This window comes from Leucopleurus acutus, assembly GCF_964270905.1.
Source record: "Leucopleurus acutus genome assembly, chromosome: 1".
Lineage (NCBI taxonomy): Eukaryota > Metazoa > Chordata > Mammalia > Artiodactyla > Delphinidae > Leucopleurus > Leucopleurus acutus.
Genome location: NC_139142.1, coordinates 25048718 through 25069156, shown reverse-complemented (window position 1 = coordinate 25069156; position 20439 = coordinate 25048718). Strand labels below are relative to the sequence as shown.

Here is a 20439-nt window from a genome sequence, read left to right as displayed (position 1 = left end):
ATAAACGTAATTTAAAAATCGTGCATGTCTGGAACCTGTGTTGACGGGGTGGCTGGTATTAAGAGTTCCCTTGAAGGTTTTGAACAAAAAAAAAACAACGGAGGGGTTTTATCTCCGTTCTGCATAAGTGTATGTAATTAAGAGGCCTGAAAAGAGCCTGCTTCTCACCAGCAGGCATTCCTGAGCTCATGTCCTTTCATACTGCAGACTGGCAAAACGGGTCTCCTCCCCTCACTGAGGGAAATGTGGGGTGGAGTTTCCCTGGGGTGAACGGTACCAAGAAACTTTATCGCTGGTCCAGGTGGCATCCTGGGCTTCCCACTCTGCATGGCCTCTTATCCTCTTCCAAGAAGAGGTGATCAACCAGGTGCTGGTTTGAGGCGTAGAAAGAGATTCCCCACCCTGTGACCAAGGGGAACTGTAGGCTTTGGGTTTCTGCTCACTGAGCTTCTGTTTATTGAGCGGTTACTATGTACCAGACACTGTACTAAGCAGTTCCCTTACAGTAGCTTATTTAGCCCCCATAATTTAGCCCCTATGAAACAGATACTAGCATTATTTCTGTTTTACAAGAACCTAGTCCTTGGATTTCTTAACGCATATCCCAGACCCTACAACAGATAATTTAGCAGAGTTGGAATTTGGAACAAGGACCATAACCGGCAGAGCCAGTGCTCAAGTCCAAACCACTGTCTACTGCCTCGTCGCGTTCATCCCTGAAAAGAAGCAGCTGCATTTCTAGCATGTTAGGCATCCTTCCTGGAATAGGAAATTCCAGGCCTGTTGTTACTCCCAGAAAGAGGAAGAAACGAATATATATATATATATATATATATATATTTTTTTTTTTTTTTTGAAATGAATATATTTTTAAATACCTGGGTCCATTAAGCAAGTTTACTGAGCACTGACGAAGGGGTTCCAGTGGGGTCCAGATTGCCACGTTGCAGGAAGAGGTAAACTGTACCTTCACAGGGAGGGTCATTTTCCTCGACAAGCCCCGCCCTGGTGACCTCAGTGTGAGTCAGCACCCTCTAATCCAGACACTACCTCCTGCAGTTACAGCTATTTCCTTCATCTGTCCTTGCCTGTTTTATTAGGTGGCAGTGAGGTCTGCAGGCTAATCCAACCAACATGACTTGGCCAAAATGTAATTAAAGTAGGAAATCAGTACTGATCCGGCTAATTTAGACCCCCAGTATCCTCCTTTGGCTTGAATTAATCAACAAGTGCTGGGCTGAACTAATTTGCATCTAGTTCAGCATTATATCTGCTTCCTGGGGCTTCGAACAGATACTTTTTGATAAACTACCTGTGCTCTAGCTTGAATCAAATCAAGGACCCCTTGGGACTTCCCTGGCAGTCCAGTGGTTAAGACTCCGTGCTCCCAATGCAGGGGGCATGGGTTCTATCCCTGGTCAGGGAACTAAGATCCGGCGTGCTGCATGGTGTGGCCAAAATCAACAAAAACAGCAAATCAAGGACCCCTCCTAACACAGAGACCAGTGACAAAAAAGGACCCCTTTCACACCTGGCGGGAGAGTTACCAATTCCAGAATACCTAGGAAAAATCTGAAGTGAAGTTTACAAGTGTCTTAGTAATAACCAAAGCACCAGGCAAAGTTCCTGTTATATGACAGCTCGGTAACATTCATATCCCCAGGACTGATGGCTGTTCCAATTTTCACCACTTCCATTTCACTGATAACATTTTGGTTAGCCATTGGAGCCTAAAAAGCAGAATGACAGAGCTAAAAACAGAACTTTGGACTTGGGTTTGAATTGTAAATGTGTCACTTCCTAACAAATTGGGCAAATTTCCTCATCTGTAAAATGGGTAGTATAATAGGTACCTATAAGAGCATTAGAGATGGATGTAGAAGCTCTGGCCCCCGGTGGCATGTTACCTGCTGAGTTCTGGGCTCCCAAGCCCACACATGTTCCCTTGAGCAGGAATTGATCTTCTGAAAATCTGGTTAATTGGCCAAATTGCAAATCCTAGGCCGAGGGTTCTCCTCAACTAAGAACCTCCTGAGGAGAACCTGTTAAATGCAGGAAAGTGGGCTCCACCCCTAGATACTCTTAGTGGGTGTGAGGTGTGGCCTGTGAGCTTACATTTTAACATCCCAGGTGATATTGATACCAGGGGTGATTTTGAGAAGCACTTCAACATGTTAAGAAAATCTAATTGTAATAGAGGAGCCAAAGAAGCACATCTGGGTCCCTTTTGTGAACAATGAGACCAAGGATCTGAAACATCCTGTCTCCCAAGAGACGAGGGAGGCCAGCAGGATCTGGCAGGTTTGTACTGTTGGTTGTTTTAAACCCTAGTAAGAATTCAATATGACCAGTCTTTTTTTTTTGCGGTACGCGGGCCTCTCACTGTTGTGGCCTCTGCCGCTGCGGAGCACAGGCTCTGGACGCGCAGGCTCAGCGGCCATGGCTCACGGGCCCAGCCACTCCGCGGCATGTGGGATCCTCCCGGACCGGGGCACGAACCCGTGTCCCCTGCATTGGCAGGCGGACTCTCAACCACTGCGCCACCAGGGAAGCCCAACCAGTCTTTTTTTTTTTTTTTTTTTAATTTATTTTTGGCTGCGTTGGGTCTTCATTGCTGCGTGCCGGCTTTCTCTAGTTGCGACGAGTAGGGGCTACTCTTCGTTGCGGTGTGTGGGCTTCTCATTGCGGTGCCTTGTTGCAGAGCACAGGCTCCAGGTGCACAGGCTTCAGTAGTTGTGGCACACGGCCTCAGTAGTTGTGGCTTGTGGGCTTTAGAGTGCAGGCTCAGTAGTTGTGGCACACGGGCTTAGCTGCTCCACGGCATGTGGGATCTTCCTGGACCAGGGCTATGAACCCATGTCCCCTGCATTGGCAGGCGGATTCTTAACCACTGCACCACCGGGGAAGCTCTCAACGTGACCAGTCTTGCCTAGCCTAGAACCTTTTACGAGGTAACCCAGAGTAGGAAAAATGGGGCAAAAACAAACATCCAGGTGGCTGGGGCAGCTAAGTTAGAAACAGCTGTGGTGTTCGTGCTGGATGCGTAGCCACGGATGGCTCCTGGTGTCCGGGATGGGACGAACAGCCAGGTGAGCCAGGACGGCCTACACTGGACCAGAGCGGGGGAGGGTCCTCTCTGATTTCATGGGCCTCTCCTGGCTCTGATACCAGCGGCTCCTGAAATCCTCCCTTTAACAGGGTCAGTGACCCCTCTGTGATTCTTTCTGCTCACGCACAGGTGTTCCCTAAGCCGGCAGCCACCTGCACAGCATCTCTTTCTCCTTTGTACAGTTTGAATAAACACCATTTTATAGCTGATCAACGCCCCAGCCCCTTCAAGGCTCCTTTTCAGCCCCCTTTTCTTTAGTTTCTCTCACCTGTGGCCTGACGTGGTAGCAATTTAGCATGTCACTTGGATTAAAAATGGGGCTGGTTAAGTTCAGTCTGGGTAATAGACAAAGCATTAGGTATAGATTAAATTTAGGCAGTGTGTTTAAGTGTCAAGGTAAATTATATTAGAAAGGAGGGGAATTAGCCGTTTCCTGGGAAAACAGACTCTGGGATATCTCTATCTTGTTATTTATTTTTTTTAAGTTTCAGCTAAAACATAATTGAAACATTCCTGTGCTAATCGTATTGAATTCCCCAGACAAGAGACAGGGAAGGGAACTTGGCTCCCACCTAGTGACCCGAGATCCTGGCCTCTCTGACCCTGTAATATTCTAGTTGCACCAGAGTGCTGTTAGACGGTGATCCCGGACCAGACTAATAAGCCTCCCTCTAGGTGTGATGTAATTGGAAATATCTGGCTTTCTGAGTTTCTCCAGGTAGTGGCTCTGAACATACCTTGTCTCATTCTGCTTCCTGATGTGACTTCCCCAAATGCCAGAAGTGACAGTGGAGTGTGTGGTAAGGGTACCAACTAAGGTAGGGGTCTCTCATAGGTGTAATTCTTGGGACAACTCTGCATTGGATCCCCTTGCAGCAAATTGCTTGGGGAAGTGGGGTCACTTCCTCTGGTGTAAATGCAATTGATCTATCTGACCAAAGGACTTGGAGTGAATGTGCCCCTAAGGTCCTGCTAGCTCTTCCCTGCCTCCTAGGTAACCCTTTAGGAGTTTGAGTAAAGATAACCAAGTAAAGATTACCTAACTGATGTTTAGTCTAAACTAAACTCTGCACCCCGGAGCTCTGCCTGCCCAGCAGGGTTAGGTAATCACAAACGCAGTCCAGGGGAGCTTGGCTTGGACTGTAAGCAAGGGCTCCCTACACCCCTCTGCTCTGCTGGGGCTCCAAATTCTTCATCAGACAGAATTTGAAAATAAAGTGCTTTATTGCTGAGGTTCCCAGAGAGTTTCAGGGCAGCTGCCTAGGGGCTAGGACTGAAGTTCCCTACTTTGGGAGGCTTTTATGAACAGAGACGGTTGGGATATCAGCATTTCAACCCCGCAGAAGGCAAGAAGGTGTGGTTGCAGAGGGAAGGGGGAGATGAGGGCTGAGGGGAGGCAGGGAAGAGGCACGAGGTGTGCTGGGAGAGCTGATCATAGGCATCTCTTCCCAACTCTGAGCTCAGTGTGTTCAGCGACACCACCTTGGGAGCCTGAAGTGGGCCACAGTGGGAACGTTTACACCACAGAAATTGCCCAAATGCTACAAATTGAGGCTGTCCCCCTGCCACCCCCCCGGGAGAGCTGATTTACCAGCTCACCCTGCACATGACTCATCCTTCTGGGCTGGTTCTGAACCCACCCCAAGCCTGGCCACTGTGCTCATTCAGGGTGCTGTGATCTCCCAGCCCCACACATTCCTACAACCTGGACAGAACAGAGGTGAGCTGGACAAAGAAAGGGACCAGCATTCACTGATCCCTTCTGCACCTGGATCCTGCCTTGTCTTGGCTGCCACGGCCTGTCTATCCACTTACGGTCCCACTGATGGCCTTCAGCCCTAGACTGAAGTGGTGTCCAACGAAAGGCCGCTCGGGGCTGAGGTTAACCCTCCCAGCGGGGGTGGGCAAGTGGGCCACGTGCGACCGCTCAGCGTTAAGGAGGGCTGCTGGCCCAGGGCTGGTTGACTGCTGGCCCGCGGGCCGGGATGACGAGACTGGCCCTCACGGCTGGGGCTCTAAGTGACTCACTGCAGGTCCCGGGAATCAGGGTGTGTGGAGAGCCGGGCACACACCTGAGCACAGAGGGAGAGGGAGGACAATGGGTGTCCGGGCTGTGACAGCGCCTCCCAGCGGGCAAGAGGTAAGGCCGCCACAGCTACGCATCTTGGGGCAGCCCCGGGGGCCTTGGGAGCTGAGCTCCCTCCTCTCACCCTGGGCCTTATACACTCTTCAACCTTTTCCCCAACCCCACACCAACACCTGGGGTGCTGACCTCCCCGCCTCAGGTTCAAAGGCAGAGGGCTCGAGGCACCAGACTGGCCTCACCAGGTCTGGGCCAGGCAGGGTGAGCGGCCCGTGAGGAAAGTTCTCCAGCACAGCAGCCCTCATTAGAACTCCTTGGCCTCCTGCAACTGCGCCAGGTATTCCTCCTCGGGGGGGTTGTCCGTGCAGGCCCGGCCATTGTTCGGGGGCCGCACGGCGTGGTAGCGGCTCCAGTCCCCCTTACACAGGATCCAGGGCAGCGTGTCCACCTTGAAGTGCAGCTCGGGCGAGAAGTCGGTGCTGACGAGGTCGGGCGCGCCGGCGCCCTTGCCTCGGGTCAGCAGCCGGCTGCCCGCGTCGTAGCAGCAGTGCTGGGCGGCCAGCGTGCTGCTCTCCCCGGACAGCAGAGAGCGCAGGCAGAAACGGGCCGTGGGCTGGTACACGTCCAGGCGCTCGCGTGGGCCGCTGGCGTCCCTCCACCGGAAGCTGCGGCCCTGGTGCTCGTCCTGCAGGCTCACGGCGCTGGACACAGCCTCCAGCGGGTATGCACACGGGCAGCTGGGCAGGTCCCGCAGCACCTGGCTCAGGTACTTGGCTAGGAAGTCACTCTTGCAGTTCAGCCACTTCTCACAGCTGTCCACATCTGCAGAGGGCAGGGGAGCGTGGGAAGGGGACCGGTCAGCCCCTGGGGTGGGGGGGACTGGTCAAGGGCCAATGCACGGAGGGGGAAGGCCTAGGCCCCAGCTGGTGCAAAGCTGTGCCTTGGTAGGGCCGTAGGGGCAGGAGGGGAAGGACCCACACCAGAGCGGGGGGCAGTCTGACGTGGCCGCCGCTGTTAACAGATAAGGGCAACCACACACCACCCAGGCAAGCTGAAGCAACAGGCCGTAGCCGAATGGACATCGGCCAAGGGGCTGGAGGAGGGGCCTACAGGCCTCTGCGGAGCTAGGCCTTGTCCCTTTAGATGCTGGATGGCGGGAAAGATCCTGGGATCGTGGGGAATGAGCTGGGGTGGGTGGGGGCAGGGACAGCAGTTTTAGCCTCTTGGTAAGAAAATGTTTCACTCTTTTCACCACTGGCCCATTCTTGTTCTTAACTTTGCCTTTCTTAGGCTCACTCTGTCTTTCTGGGCCCCCTGTGACCCCTCTGTCTATGCTGCCCTCCCCCCCTCTCCCTACCTTGGAAAATGTGGCCTCTGACCCTGGCCACCCAGAACAAACTGCTCCTCCCTCTTTGCTGCAGACCCTTGGGCCCACTTGGCAGTGCTATACCTAAGTTGGTTGTGTGTGTCTTTCCCCCGAAGACCTGAGCCCCTTGAGGGCAGGGACTGGGCTTGGTCTTCTGGGAATCCCCTGCCCCACACAGGGCCGGGTGCACCCTCCCGGCTCAGTGAGCTTCTGTGGCGTTGAGCATAGGACCCATCTGCAAGGGGGCTGTGGGCAGCTGCCTGCCTCCTTGTGGGGTGCAAGAGACACAGATGTGGAGTGTGCTGGGGAAAGCGCGGCCCGCTCCAAGCTGCCGGAAGGGGCAGTCCTGGAGCTCTGGACCCTGACCTGTTTTTGAGGGCAACTGCTCCCCAGACAGAGCCTGCCAGGAGCCTCCAAGAGTGACCAGGGAGTGGAAGCCAGAATGTCCCCAGCCTATCCTGCTGCCAGGGAGCGTACGCCCCACTAGATGGTCTCCAAGCTCTGGGCTCCCCTCAAGACCTTCTTCCCAGCAGGAATATCAGGCTGGGAAAGGCCAATGGGCCTGGTTAGGGGGGTTGGAAATGTTACGGTCCCCTTGCTGGGGGGGGGCTAACCTTCCACCTGGAAGATGTACCCTCTGCCTCAGTGGATGGAGGCAAGATTACTGCCCGCGCGGTGAGGCTCCACCCTCCCGAGAGAGGTTTCCCCCAAACCCCCAGGGGCAGGGCCTAGCCCCCCACTGACCTGGGCTGAGCATGTCCGTAGAATTGTGGGCCAGGGGCCGCCACCCCTCACTGGGGAAGCCCAAGGGGTCCTTGTCCTCAGCGCCTTTGGGAAGAGAGGAGGCCAGGCTGGTGGTGCCGCAGGGCACCTCTGTGCTCCCGATGGGAGCCCAGCCCTCACTAGGCTCTCGGTGCCCGCAGCATCTGGGACAGGCCTGGCACGGGGCAGGACCACCGTGTGTGTGAGCTTCCTGCCTCCCCTCTCCCAAGCCCACCCTATACAAGGCTTACACGCCCACATTCCCAGGGGACCAAGTCCAGCGTGTAAGCCACTCCATCTGCAGGAGCTGCGGCTCATCTCACCAGGACGGGGGGGGCAGGTCGCAGGCACGGGACTCAGTGGCAGTGCAGGTGTAGCCACAGGGCCGAGTCCTCTGCCGGCTGCCGCTGCCGCAGCTCCCATTGCAGGGAGACCAGGGGCTCCATTCCTCTTGAAGCTGGGTCTGCGTCAAGGCAGGGAGCCGGGGTGAGGGAGCAGAGCCCACGGGGTGCCTTGGTGCGAATTAGCAGAAGGCACCCCTTCCTTGGGAGGATACGGCCCGGGCCAGGACGCCCCTAGCGGACGGAGCATGGGCTGAATTTCAGCCCCACTAGTCTGCTCATCTGGGTACCCCTGTGCAGTGAACACCCGGGCAAATGCAGGAGGTGTCACAACTCCCAGCCACCCACTCTGTGCCCACACAGCAACGAAGAGGTAAAGCCACCTGGAGGCCACCTGACCACTGCTGAGGGGACCTTGGGCAAGTCCCCCGACATCTCTGAGCTACAGTTTTTGTGCCAATCAAAACCAAGAGTGACAATACTTCCCTGGCACTGGGGGTATTAAAGAATGTCCCTGCTCTCCACGTCCTGGTCTGAGGGACCCAAAATGCACCACGACAGTACCCACAGGCCTTTGGCTGCACGGGCCTGAGACCCAGGGCTCTCTGTGGAACCCCCAAAGTACTGACACACACACCCAGCTCTCTCCTCGCTTCCCAGGCAGGCCTGAGCAGGCTGGTACCAAGTGTTTAAGGAAAATCAATGGAAGAAAAGCTGAAAGTCATGAAAATTCTGCCTGTTAGCTTACATGACTTTGGTGAAATGGAAAAAGCCTGCTACGACTTAGTCTGAACCAACGATGAGACACCAGGGCTCTGGGGAGAAGTGCTGTAACTGTGTGTGAAACATGTCTGTACCCAGGGAAAACGGAAACCGCAATATGCAAAAATAAAAATGCCTGGGGGCTTCCCTGGTGGCGCAGTGGTTGAGAGTCCACCTGCCGATGCAGGGGACGCGGGTTTGTGCCCCGGTTCGGGAAGATCCCACATGCCGCGGAGCAGCTAGGCCCGTGAGCCATGGCCGCTGAGCCTGCGCGTCCGGAGCCTGTGCTCTGCAACGGGAGAGGCCACAACAGTGAGAGGCCCGCGTACTGCAAAAAAAAAAAAAAAAAAGTGCCTGTCATGGGGCGGGGGACAGGCTTTAGGTGGTATTTTCTGAATAGTCTACGTTGTTATGTTGCTTTCTAAAGAAAACATAATAGCCAATACTTTGTTTACTATGTACTGGCACTTTAAAAGTACTAACTCACGGGCTTCCCTGGTGGCGCAGTGGTTGAGAATCTGCCTGCTAATGCAGGGGACACGGGTTTGAGCCCTGGTCTGGGAGGATCCCACATGCCGCAGAGCAACTAGGCCCGTGAGCCACAACTACTGAGCCTGCGCGTCTGGAGCCTGTGCTCCGCAACAAGAGAGGCCGCCATAGTGAGAGGCCCGCGCACCATGATGAAGAGTGGCCCCCACTTGCCACAACTAGAGAAAGCCCTCGCACAGAAACGAAGACCCAACACAGCCAAAAAAATAAATTAATTAATAAACTCCTACCCCCAACATCTTCTTAAAAAAAAAAAAAAGTACTAACTCACTTATTACTCTCTACACCCAATTCTACATAGTCAGGGTTGTGCCCATGTCCATTTTAGAGAAGAAGTAACTGAGGCCTAGAGAGGTTAACTTGCCCAAGGTCACTCAGCTGGTAAGCAGCAGACCCAGGGTTCAAAGTCACACAATCTGAAGGCGAGGTCAGTTGTGAGTGGTGGCATTTATAATATTTCTTAATTTGTTGGAAACGGATATGAATATATATATTATTAACAAACGTCTGTTCTGCTTAGGGGATCTCAGGGCTGTTGTGAGGGTCAAATGTTTGAAAAACAAACAAACAAACTTTGCAAGCTATGGGTAATGCTTGCCTGATGATGCTGTCTGCACAGGCCTAGGCTCCAGGCCTCCCCAGCTGCCCCTGCCCGGGAAGCTCTCACCCCCATTTCCACTCAGGACCCCCAGGGCTGGGGATGTCAAGATGGGGGAGCTCACCGGAGTTATCAGGCTCCTTGAAGGCCCGGTCCCCGGGGGACAGCCAGCCCCGCTCCCAGCCTCCTGCGGCCCCACTGAACCCATGCTCTTGGTCATCGTCGTCTTCCTCGTCGTGGTCCTCTTGGTCCTCACTCTCACGGTACTCTGGAGGGTAATCCTCCTCTTCCCCTGCGGCTCTGCCCTTGAGACCGGGCCTCCCTTCCTCGCCCTCCAGGTAGCCCCAGAATAGGGGCCAGAAGAGTTCCTTGGCCGGCAGCCAGCTGGGGGCCCCCTGGGACCAGCGATTGCTAGGCTCAGCCAGCAGGTCCATCTCCACCTCAGCCTGGGGGTCCTCCACCACTTCGATGGTCACCTGCAGAGGTACAGACACACCCGGCCAGTGAGGGAGGGCTCAGAGCCAGACTCCAGAGGCAGGGGAGATGACAAGCCTGGGGGCAGGGGCAGGGGCAGGGGGAGAGGCCCGACCTTTTCTCCAAACCAGCTCATTCTTTCAGTCCACCTTCTTGGTCTCCCCGGGCACAGAGGGTCACAGTGTAAGACCTGGCTGTGCATCAGAATCTGCTGGAGATTCCTGAGCCCCTGACCCCACCCCAGACACGGATTTAACTGGTGTGTGAGGTAGGGCCAGGCGTAGTGGTCCTAACACGTGCCAGGGTGGAGACCCACTCATTTAAGAAAAGCTGGGTTTGAATTCTGGCTCCACCAGCCCACAGGCTGCGCAACTGCTGGGGCCACTGACGGCCCTGAATCTCCATTTCCTCATTCTAGGGCCGGAAAATGAGACCAAATGACAGCAGATCCGCACAACAGCCCTGGGGAGGCTCTCGCCCACTACATCGTGGACAGGAGAGAAGTAACGTGAAACCATTTATGTGAAAGTGAACTTTAAAAACATCACTTTGGGCTATTACAAAGCGATAGGAGGTCACAGAACAAAATTTGGGGAAAAGAACAAGCAAAATGTAAAGAAGAAAATGGAAATCACCGATATTCCATCTCAGGTAACATTTTGGTGATTAACCTTCCAAGTTTAGATATATAGACACACACACACACACACACACACACACACACACACTTTTAAACAACTTTAGAATGTTGTGTGTTCTATATTTTTGTGACCTGTTTTCTCTTTTGGTGAAAGTGTTTTGTAAGCTATAGATGGTACACAAAATGCAGGAATTATTGTCATTAGGGATTCGGGACTGATGGTGGAGTATGTAAACTGGAATTCCACCAACCCCTCTAGTTTTCTCTCCCATAAAGCCCCTCTGGTGGGCAGGCCACCACCCACTGCTCCACAGGCAGGGCGGGGGCTGTCACCTTCTCCGACCTGCACAGGACCCCTGACCTCCAAGCAATACCGGATGGGACGCCTGACTTCAGAGCTGAGCTCTTCAGCCCAGGTTCTCTCCAGGTGTCCACTGGGCCCACGGCCCCCCTGTAGCTCTCACCTGGATATTGGGGTTTGGGGCACTCAAGTCTGTGTTGGCCAATCCCGGCAGCTTCTGCAGCTCCAGCAGCAAGGGAGCGTCCTCCAGGGTCCCGGGCAAGGAGGTCTTGTCCAGGGTCAGGGCTGCTGGCTCTGTGAGAGCCCAGCGTCTGTGTCGGCGCAGCCCTGCCTGGAGGTGGGCTCTGGAGAGCAGAGGGGGCTCCTCTTCTTCTCTAGGAGAGCTGGGGTCTGGGGAGGCCGAGACCTGAGGGAGAGATGGGAGGGAGGGGTGCCTGAGGTCAGCGCCCATGTGAACCCGGAAAAGGCTGGTGGGGGGCGGGAGCAGGGGGAGATTCGGGAGCCCTGGGAGCAGACCAGGTCACAAACTTGCCTGGAGACCGTGTATCCAAACGTGTCTGCTTTAACACCTCAGAGGGTGGACGGCGTCCACAAAGCGCTCGGGCAAATGATGCCAGCGCGAGGCACGAGAAGGAGGGTTCAAATCAGGTTTCTACACGTGGAAGAGACACAATCCAACCTGCTCATTTCACAGATGAACAAACTGAGGCCCAGCGGGGAAGTGAGATGTTCAAGGCAGTGGCTCCAAAGTGCAGTTGGCAGACACTTGCCTCAGAATCCCCCAGGGCCCTTGTCAGAGAACAGACACCCAGGCCCACCCACGTCAGGGCAGGAAGGCTCAGGAAGGCCGACAGGGGCGTGGGCAGCAGACCCAGGCCCTTCCCCTCAGCACACTCCCCTGCCACCTGGCCTTCCCAAGCCATCCGTGCGGGGGCTATATTTCTTGGCATTCCTGACCATAGCAACCTTCCTTCGCCTGCTCACGTGGGGCCCGGCCCCTTTTCCTATTCCAGGCTGCTTGTGTGGCCGTCTGTCTGCCAGTGAATCCCCTCCACCAGCCAGTGCCATGAGGTCCACACTGGGACTGTCCTTGATGCAGCTCAAATAGTAAGTGAAAGCAGTCCTGGCTGTCTCTGACTCTTGCTCTGGCCTTCCCTGCTCAGACGGTGGAGCACCGGGTCGGCACCTACCTCCAGGCTGCAGCCATCGCCCAGGTCTCTACACCAGGGCAGAAGGAGCCCTGTCCAGGGCTGCCTGGTGAGCCTCAGGGGCCAGGAGCCTGTGGACCCTGCCTCACCCAGGCCACAGCCTCACCCAGGCCACAGCCTTCTTTCTGCCTCTACACCAGGGCAGAAGGAGCCCTGTCCAGGGCTGCCTGGTGAGCCTCAGGGGCCAGGAGCTGTGGACCCTGCCTCACCCAGGCCACAGCCTCACCCAGGCCACAGCCTTCTTTCTGCCTCTACACCAGGGCAGAAAGAGCCCTGTCCAGGGCTGCCTTGTGAGCCTCAGGGGCCAGGAGCCTGTGGACCCTGCCTCACCCAGGCCACAGCCTTGAGCCCACCTCCCGCCTCATGCCTCGGACAGTGTGGTACGGCTGAAAAACATGGGTCTGGAGAGTCAGATCAGCTTGGGTTCAAATCGCAGCTCTCCTTCTCACTTGCTCATTCAATTTGATGATTTCCCATCAACAAAATGAGAATAATAATTCCTACCTGGAAGGATTGTCGGAATTTTCTTTATCAAACACTTCCACAGCATCCACTGTGGCAGGCGCTCTTCTAAACACTTAAATCACTCGTTTAATCCTCCCAACAACCCTCAGAGGTAAGGGCTAGCTGTCATCTCCATTTTGATCATGAAAACTAAGGCACAGAAAAGGCAAGTAACTTGCCTGAGGTCACACAGACATTTACTGTTAGAAGCAGGATTTGAACCGGGCAGCCAGAGCTCACACTCTTCACCAGCATGCTCCAACACTGCAGGTGGGAGTACTGAGAGTCTACTTCACAAATCAGGGGCTGGATCAGTCTTGTTTCTCATGTCTCTCCCCTTTGACCCCCTCCTTCTGTGGTCCCCAGAGGCCTGGCTCCAAGGCTCCTGCACTGGGACTTCCCTGGTGGTCCAGTGGTTAAGACTCCACGCTTCCACTGCAGGGAGCACGGGTTCGATCCCTGGTCAAGGAACTAAGATCCTGCATGCCATGTGGCGCAGCCAACAAACCAAAACAAAACAAAAAACAGAACCAAAATGAACAAGGCTCCTGCACTAAACACCTGGTCCCAGGGCAGCCGTGGGCCCATCTCAACCGGGGCCCAGAGTCTCTCGATGAGTGAAAGTGTTCTGGTCCAGATAGCCGGGACGGATGAGCAGAAGATGGATAGATGAGTAATGGAACAACCCAACCCCTTCTCTGGCCAATCCTGGAGGCCTGGAGCATCCCCAGATGCCACCTTCCTAGCAGTTCCCACCCATCATTCCACGGAAGCCCTAACTGTCCCCGCGACTTTGCTCAGCAGTTCCTCTGTCTGCAGCCTCTGGGCACAGAAACAGGCAGACTTGGGGCAGCAGCAGTTCAGGGTCTGCAGCCTTTCTAGATGATTTAGATACCCCAGCCTCCTGGGCACAAACACCAGGTTTCATCTGCGGACATTTGGCAATGACATTTGTAGTTGTCACAGCTGGGGCGGGGAAGGGGGTGCTACTGGCATCTAGTGGGTAGAAACCAAAAATCTTAACAATGCATACATAGCACAACCTCACAGCAAGGATTATCCAGCCCAGAATGTCAACAGTGCTGCAGTTAAGAGACCCTGCTCTAGAGTCAGGCTGCCTGCGTCTGAATGCCCGTGGTGGCCTGGCTTCTGACCTGTGGGACCCTGGCAGGTGACATAACCTCTGTGAGCGTCCTCATCTGTAAAATGGAAATGGTGATGGGACAGAGCTGGTACTGAGCAGGCATTCAAAGTGTCCGTTTCCAGCCCTCCCCACCCTGGTGCCCAATCGGACCAGACGATGAGCAGAGACCACAGAAAGCCCTGGCTCAACATCACAGCCACACACACCACCCTTCCTCTCTTGGAGCCTCCTGCCCTGTGTGTCAGCCCCTGGGGAACTCCCCGGAGCGGAGGGGGACATCTGATCTTAGTTTGGGTTCCCTGAGAAGCCGACCCTGAGACAAAGATTCAAGGGCAAGTGATTCCTTTGGAAAGTGATCCCTGGAGACACCAGCAGGGAGTGAGGCAGCAAGTCAGGGAGGGAGGCAGCTAGTAAAGAATGCTCCATGAAGCCAGTGACCGCGGTGCACAACTGGAGCGCATCCCACTGGGCGCCTCAGTTATGCCATCGGTCATCGGCTGAGGGAGGCTGGGTGGGGGAGAGGATGGGCACTCCAGGCGCTTCGGGCTGGCCGTGCACAGCTCAGAGCAGGCCCTAGTGCCAGCAAAAGCCCTCAGGCAACTGGAAGTGAGGCCTGCAGGGATGTGGGCAGAGCACTCAGAGCCCTGACGTGTAAGCACCGTCTGAGCGCATCTTCCGTACCGCGCCTGGACCAGGCCCTTTACATACCTCCTGACACTTACTCCAGCTAGGGTGTAAGCTCCGTGCAGGTAGAAATGTTTGTCTGCTTTGTTCACGCTGTATCGCGTGCCTAGCACAGTGCCTGGCACGCTACAGGCACTCAGTAAAGCATTTCTGAGTGATTGAATGAATGCCAGCACTGATGAGGGGTGAGTGTGACTATCTCTGTGTTAACGATGAGGCTGTGGAGGCTCAGAGAGGGTAAGGGGTTTCCATAAGGTCTCACAGGTTACACTATGGGAGCTTAGGCTCAAACTCAGCTCTGCCGGATCTCAACGCCCAGGCATCGGTGCACACGCGCCTGCGCAGACAGTCAGGCCAATTACCCCTCAAGCGCAACCCCCTCTGCATTCAAAAAGCGCTTCGGCTTTCATCTTCTTGTCTGGCCCCGAAGGTGGTGGTAACGAGTGCAGGCTGGAGGCCACATCACCTGGGATCAAACCCCAACTTGGACACCTACTGGCTGTATGACCGTGGGCAGGTTACTTAATCTGCCTTAGTTTCTCCTCCTGTAAATTAGGGAAACGGCCGGCCATCCCTGTCTCATAGGGCTGTTGAGTTAGAACGGCGCCTGGCACATGCAGTGAGTGTTACCTAGAGGTGGTGATAGATAGTTCTCAGAGAGAGAGCGGGCAGCACCCCTCTCACCAGCACGGTGTTGGTTCTTTACATCTTACTTGGTTTGAAGACCGCCCCCCTCCACTACTGACGCAGATCTCTGGGCGGTGTATTTCCATGACATTCTGAAGCAACTTCGGAGGCTCCCGCCTGTTTAAGAACACCTGCCCTATCCCACGGGACCACCTCCCACATCTTTTATGCTTAAATGTGGAGTTTCACACGTGTACAAATACACAGCTCCATTCTTTTGGGGATGGTGTCATCACCCAGATAAACATGAGATATATAGATATACACCAAGATATGTCCCCACCATTCATTCTCTCTCTCTCTCTCTCATACATACACACACACACACACACACACACACAAACACGGGCCCACGCATATGCTCCCAGGCTTGGCAGGGCAGCCCTGACCCATGTGTTTCCAGTTAACATAAGAGCCCCCCCCCACCCACAAACCCTTACTGCATTGCTTGAGCATTGCCTGCTAACCTGTTTCAGCTCCCCTCACAGTCCCCCCACTCTCCCTTCTCCCCTCTGCCTCCTCTCAGGGGTCAGGAACTTGTTCCGGATAATGAAATCCAGTTGCCAGGTGCAGTCCAGCATCTCTCCTCCGCGCAGCCACTGCTGAGGCCCGGGTGCATCCCTACAGAGCCCGGCTGCACACACAGTCACCACGGCTTCCCGGAGGTGCTGGAGCCCCATCATTCAAAGGCGGTTGCTTCTCCAGACAGGCCAGAGGACCACCGGCAGAGGAGTGGGGTTGGATGTCACCCTCCTCACTGGTGTGCGCTGTTCTAACCCAGCCCACCCCGGCCTGGGAGGGAGACCTACCTCAGAGCACACCCTCCAAGCACCAGGGCTGGCTTCATGCTGTGTGACCTGTGGACTTGTACAGCACGCTGCACAGGGTTTACTGCTCTGCTGTTGCCATCTTGAAATGCTTAGAGACCCCACGTTTTCATTCTGCACTGGGCCCCATGAACTACGAAGCCGGTGCTGTCGAGCACCCTGCAGGTACGGACCCAATGAATCCTCACAACCACGAGGTACCAGCATCACCCTCACTTCCTGGAGGAGGCAGCCAAGGATCCGAGAGGCGGAGGAACTTGCTCAGGGTTACACGGGGGTCTGGCAGACCCGGTTTTGAGGCAGATGATCTGGCTAGAGAGCCTGTGCTCTTAATCCTTGTGCTTTGCCAGCTCCGGGCACGGGCAGCACCTTCTGGTTCACTGCCTGCCACTGTGGGGTGCGGAATGTGTCGACTGAACAAAACACTAGGACAGGATGTTCTGCTTTTCATATCCATCCTTCCCGTTGATCCTCATAACAACCAAGTGAGGTGAGAAGGGCAGGGACGATTAGGAGACTGAGATCCAGTGAGGCTGGGACTTGCCTGGGACCACTGAGCAGCCCAGCCTCCAGGTCTCAGTTCCTGACCTTCCTTCTCTCCCTCAACCACCTTTCCAGTGGTTCCGACCTCTCAGAGGGAGAAGAATGGGCTGGAGGGAGAACAAAGTTCACAGTCAAGAGGCGGGAAGGTGCCCAGCTGCAGGAGGTGGCGGAGGGCAGGGCCACAGGCTCGCCTCACACAGACCTGGGTTCCAGTTCCCCTTCTGTCAGCTGCTCACTGATTAGGCCAGAAAGACCCCAACCAAAGAAGGCCTATCTTCAGAAAAATACCTGCTTCTCGGTGCCACCCACCTGGCAGATGAGACCTTTCAACCCACCATGCCCCTCCTGCAGTCCAGGCCCTGCTGCCAGGTAACTGGCTGGATGACGCACCAGGACTGAAGTGCCGCCTAAGTACCCCTACCACGTGCATGACGCTGACCCGGGTTTGGGGAGCTCCTTCCTCTGTGTTTAGTCCTTCATCTCAGCCTGCACCCTCACAAAGTACTTCCTCCCATGGCAGCTGAATCCCTGCTGCCGCAGCATGAAATGTGCCCAGCTCTGCCCCGTGGGGGAATCCTTCCTGCGGGACAGTCCTTGAAGCCGAGGAGCTGCCCTCTATCAATTCTTCTCTCTTGCCTAGTTCTAAGCTCCATTACCCTCTTGTGGCTGCAAGTCCCCAGCTCCCCTCCGCCCTGCCCCAGGGTCTTCCCTTGCTGGCCTAGGAGGTGGTGAGTGCCAGGGTTAGGTGCCCAGGGGCTGGAGAATTAAGCAAAGCTGGGTTTGGACCCTGGCTTAGTTATTGGACCCATTGTCAGTTTCCTTGTCCTTCAAATGAGGACAACAAGACTATAGGAACACAAAATGCCCTGCAGCTGTTTGGGTGGTGTTCTGATCCCGACTAGAATAGAAGATACCCAAGGCAGAGCTGTATCATTCTTTGCTCGTCCAGCACCCAACAAATTGCGTGGCTCCAGCCCCTTGTAACGACGAGGCCACCCACGTGGACAGTGCTTTCTCACCCCGCATGCCACCCAACAAAGTGGGTTCTCATTCCCACTCGACTGTGGGAGTAAACTGAGGCTCAGCAACAGGCCTGCCCGGAGAGAGGATGGCATATTTTGCTCACGATAGTAATGATTTCAAGACTTTAGATGAGCAGGCTGGAGCATGACACGCAAAGGTCTCAGTGTAGCTCTGGAAAGACAGACCTGGCTCCCAATCCCAGTGAGGCTTACCATCTCTGTGCCTCGATTGTTTTCATCTGGAAAATGGGAATGATGCCCATGTCAGATATTTGATGATGAAATAACATCACGTTAAGTACTTTGTACTGAGTCTGTCAGGCCCAAGGGATGCTAACTGCCCTGCAGTCATCCTACACCTTTGGATCCGGGGAGGGGTTATGTTCTTCAGCTTCTTCACAAAGCCCCCTGGGCTGGTCAGTGATGTCTGACACATCACCAAGGCCCTAGAATAGCAGTGTGCACTCTCTCAACATGATTCCTCAGCTCACACCTTCGACGTGTGACTGCTTGAGCACACGTCATTCACACATGGGAAACAACGTTTGAGCTGGACGGGACCATGGAGGTGACTTAGCCCCTCCTTTCAAATGTCGGGAAATTGTCCAAGGGGAGTCACACATGAGTTAATAACCAGCTGGGACCGGAACCCCAGGCCTCGGGCTCCAAGCTCTGTTTTTCCTCCATGCCTGTAATTTGTTTGAACATGTTTCTGAGGGCTCTGCCAGGCTCGGTACCAGGGCTGGGGATATGACTTTGGCTCTGAAGTAACTCATCCTCTGGGCTGGCCTTGGGGGAAGATCTGGCAAACTTACTAAAAATAATTACAGTCAAAGGGGTAAGTAAAAATGTATTTATGCCAATTCAGTTCATTTTATTTTCCCTTGTCATCTCCACTGAGGAAGTGGACTGGCCAGAGGCTGTTCAGTTCCTCTAGATTTGTCTTCAGCTGTGGCTCCTAACAACGGGCAGGAAGAGGGGGTATCCCACAGGAAATGACGTCTGGCTCTGGGCAGCGGGTGCTACAGGCATCTAGTGGGTAGAGGCCAGAGATGCCGCTAAACATCCTACAATGCTACAACTCACAACAAAGAAGTGTGTAACCCCAGGATGATGGTGGTGTGGAGGTTGAGAATGCCTGGTCTACAGGACGTACTCTCAACAGGGGCAAAAATTAGATCTTGGAGGAGGAGGCAAAAAAATCTAAGTATTATTGCAAAACAATGGTTTGTAACACTCCAAAGGGCCTTAGTGCATGAATAGAGAGCATATCTGTGGTATTAAAATTTCATGGGGGAGGCACTTAGAACAAATAGAGTCTAAAAATCTCCTTAGGAGGGAGGGCAGTCATGAAAAAAAGATGGACAAACAAGGGTCCACAGAGACCACCCCCCCCTCAAATGCAGGGGACGTGCTTTCTTCCCGTTGCCTCTGGAGGGCCTCAGCAGCCTGGGCACTGACAGGGCCCCAGGCTCAGGCTCTCGCTCACTTCACTGCTCTCCTGCACCCGCCTCAGGCCCTGAGTGTCCTCATCTGGAAAATGAGAAGAGCCACTGCGGCCTCCCCCTAGAATTGCTCCGTGCACTGAGAGGCCAGGACCCCCTGCCACACAGGCCTGCTCCTGTGAACCCTGCAACAAGTCTGGCGGGCTTTGTCCCCATGGGGATGAGTCCGCTGTGGTCCAGGAGGGAACGGCTGGACCGTTGACCCCTGGCGACGGGAGACGCGGGTTTTGACAGACGGTGATTTCTCTTCGTGTCTAAACTACTCTTGGTCTCACTCCTCTGTCTTCAGTCGCCCGCAAAAGCCCACTCACAGCCCCTCCCCACTCCCAGAAAGCGCTCCTCTACCTCTTACCGACCTCTTCTGCTTGTTCAAGTACCAAATGATATAAAGGTCCCACCCAGCAAGTTGGAGGCCCCCACTTACTACCTCACCTTCTCTCAATTCACACCCTAAAGGACCCAAATCCTTTGAAGATTTGATTGAAGAGGCTGCACCAGGGGCTCACTTCGCCGCTGGAACCTCAGCAACACCCGCCCGCCACTCCGCAAAGCGCTGCGGTCCTTGAGCATCCTCTGGACTCCTCTCGGAGCGCGCACCTGAACCTCATGGCTGCAGGAGAGGTTCGCTCAGGGCGAGGCAGCCGCGGGGACGCGGCGGGCGGATGGGAAAGGAAGCCGGGAGGCTGCAGGGTGTCTGCGCACCAAACTCAGCAAAGAAGTAACGTTTCTCCCCAGGGTGACCTGCTTCACAGCCCGGGGGTGTTTTCCGCAGGTCCGGCGCACCTGGCCACCACCCGATGCCCGCCGACGTCCGGGCCGGTCCCGCCCCTGGCACTCGGGGGCCACCACTCGCGTCCCGGTCCTGCTCCCCGCGCGGCCAGAGCTGGGGGCCGGGGGAGCAGGGACCCAGCGCGCCGCAGCCCGCGCCGCGCCGCTCACCTCCGCCAGCCTCACGTGGCTCCAGCCGGGGCCCCGCGGCTTCCGCAGGGGGAGCGCTCGCACCGCGGCCAGCAGCGCGGTCAGCAGCACCACGCAGAGGGGGAGCGCCGCGCGGCCGGGGAGTCGAGGCATCCTCTCCCTCCCGAGGCTGCTCCGCCCGGCGCCTTCGCGCCTCCCGGGCCGCTCCGGCGAGTCGGTTGACGCCGGGCCTCGCCTCCTCCGGGGGCGGGAGCGCTGGGACGGCGGCGCAGGCCCGGCAGCGCCAGCGCTCAGGGCTCGGGAGGGGAGCGCCGGCGGCCGCGGGGGCGCGCGGGGCGGGGGCGCGCGGCTCTTCTCTCTCTCTCTCTCTCTCTCTCTCTCTTCTCTCTCTTCTCTCTCTTCTCTCTGTCTT

At 55.5% G+C, this 20439-nt stretch overlaps 1 protein-coding gene across 1 annotated transcript; it reads right to left on the bottom strand.

Moving 5' to 3' along the window:
* Positions 1-5496: 5496 nt before the first annotated feature.
* ISM2 (isthmin 2) lies at positions 5497-20180 on the bottom strand (the record flags this gene model as incomplete). The annotated part of the gene is made up of 6 exons (XM_082849659.1): positions 5497-6014; positions 7303-7556; positions 7644-7832; positions 9640-10046; positions 11149-11391; positions 19893-20180. The coding sequence occupies 6 exons, from the start codon at positions 20178-20180 to the stop codon at positions 5497-5499; spliced, it is 1899 nt and encodes a 632-aa protein (XP_082705785.1).
* Between the last annotated feature and the right edge of the window lie 259 nt (positions 20181-20439).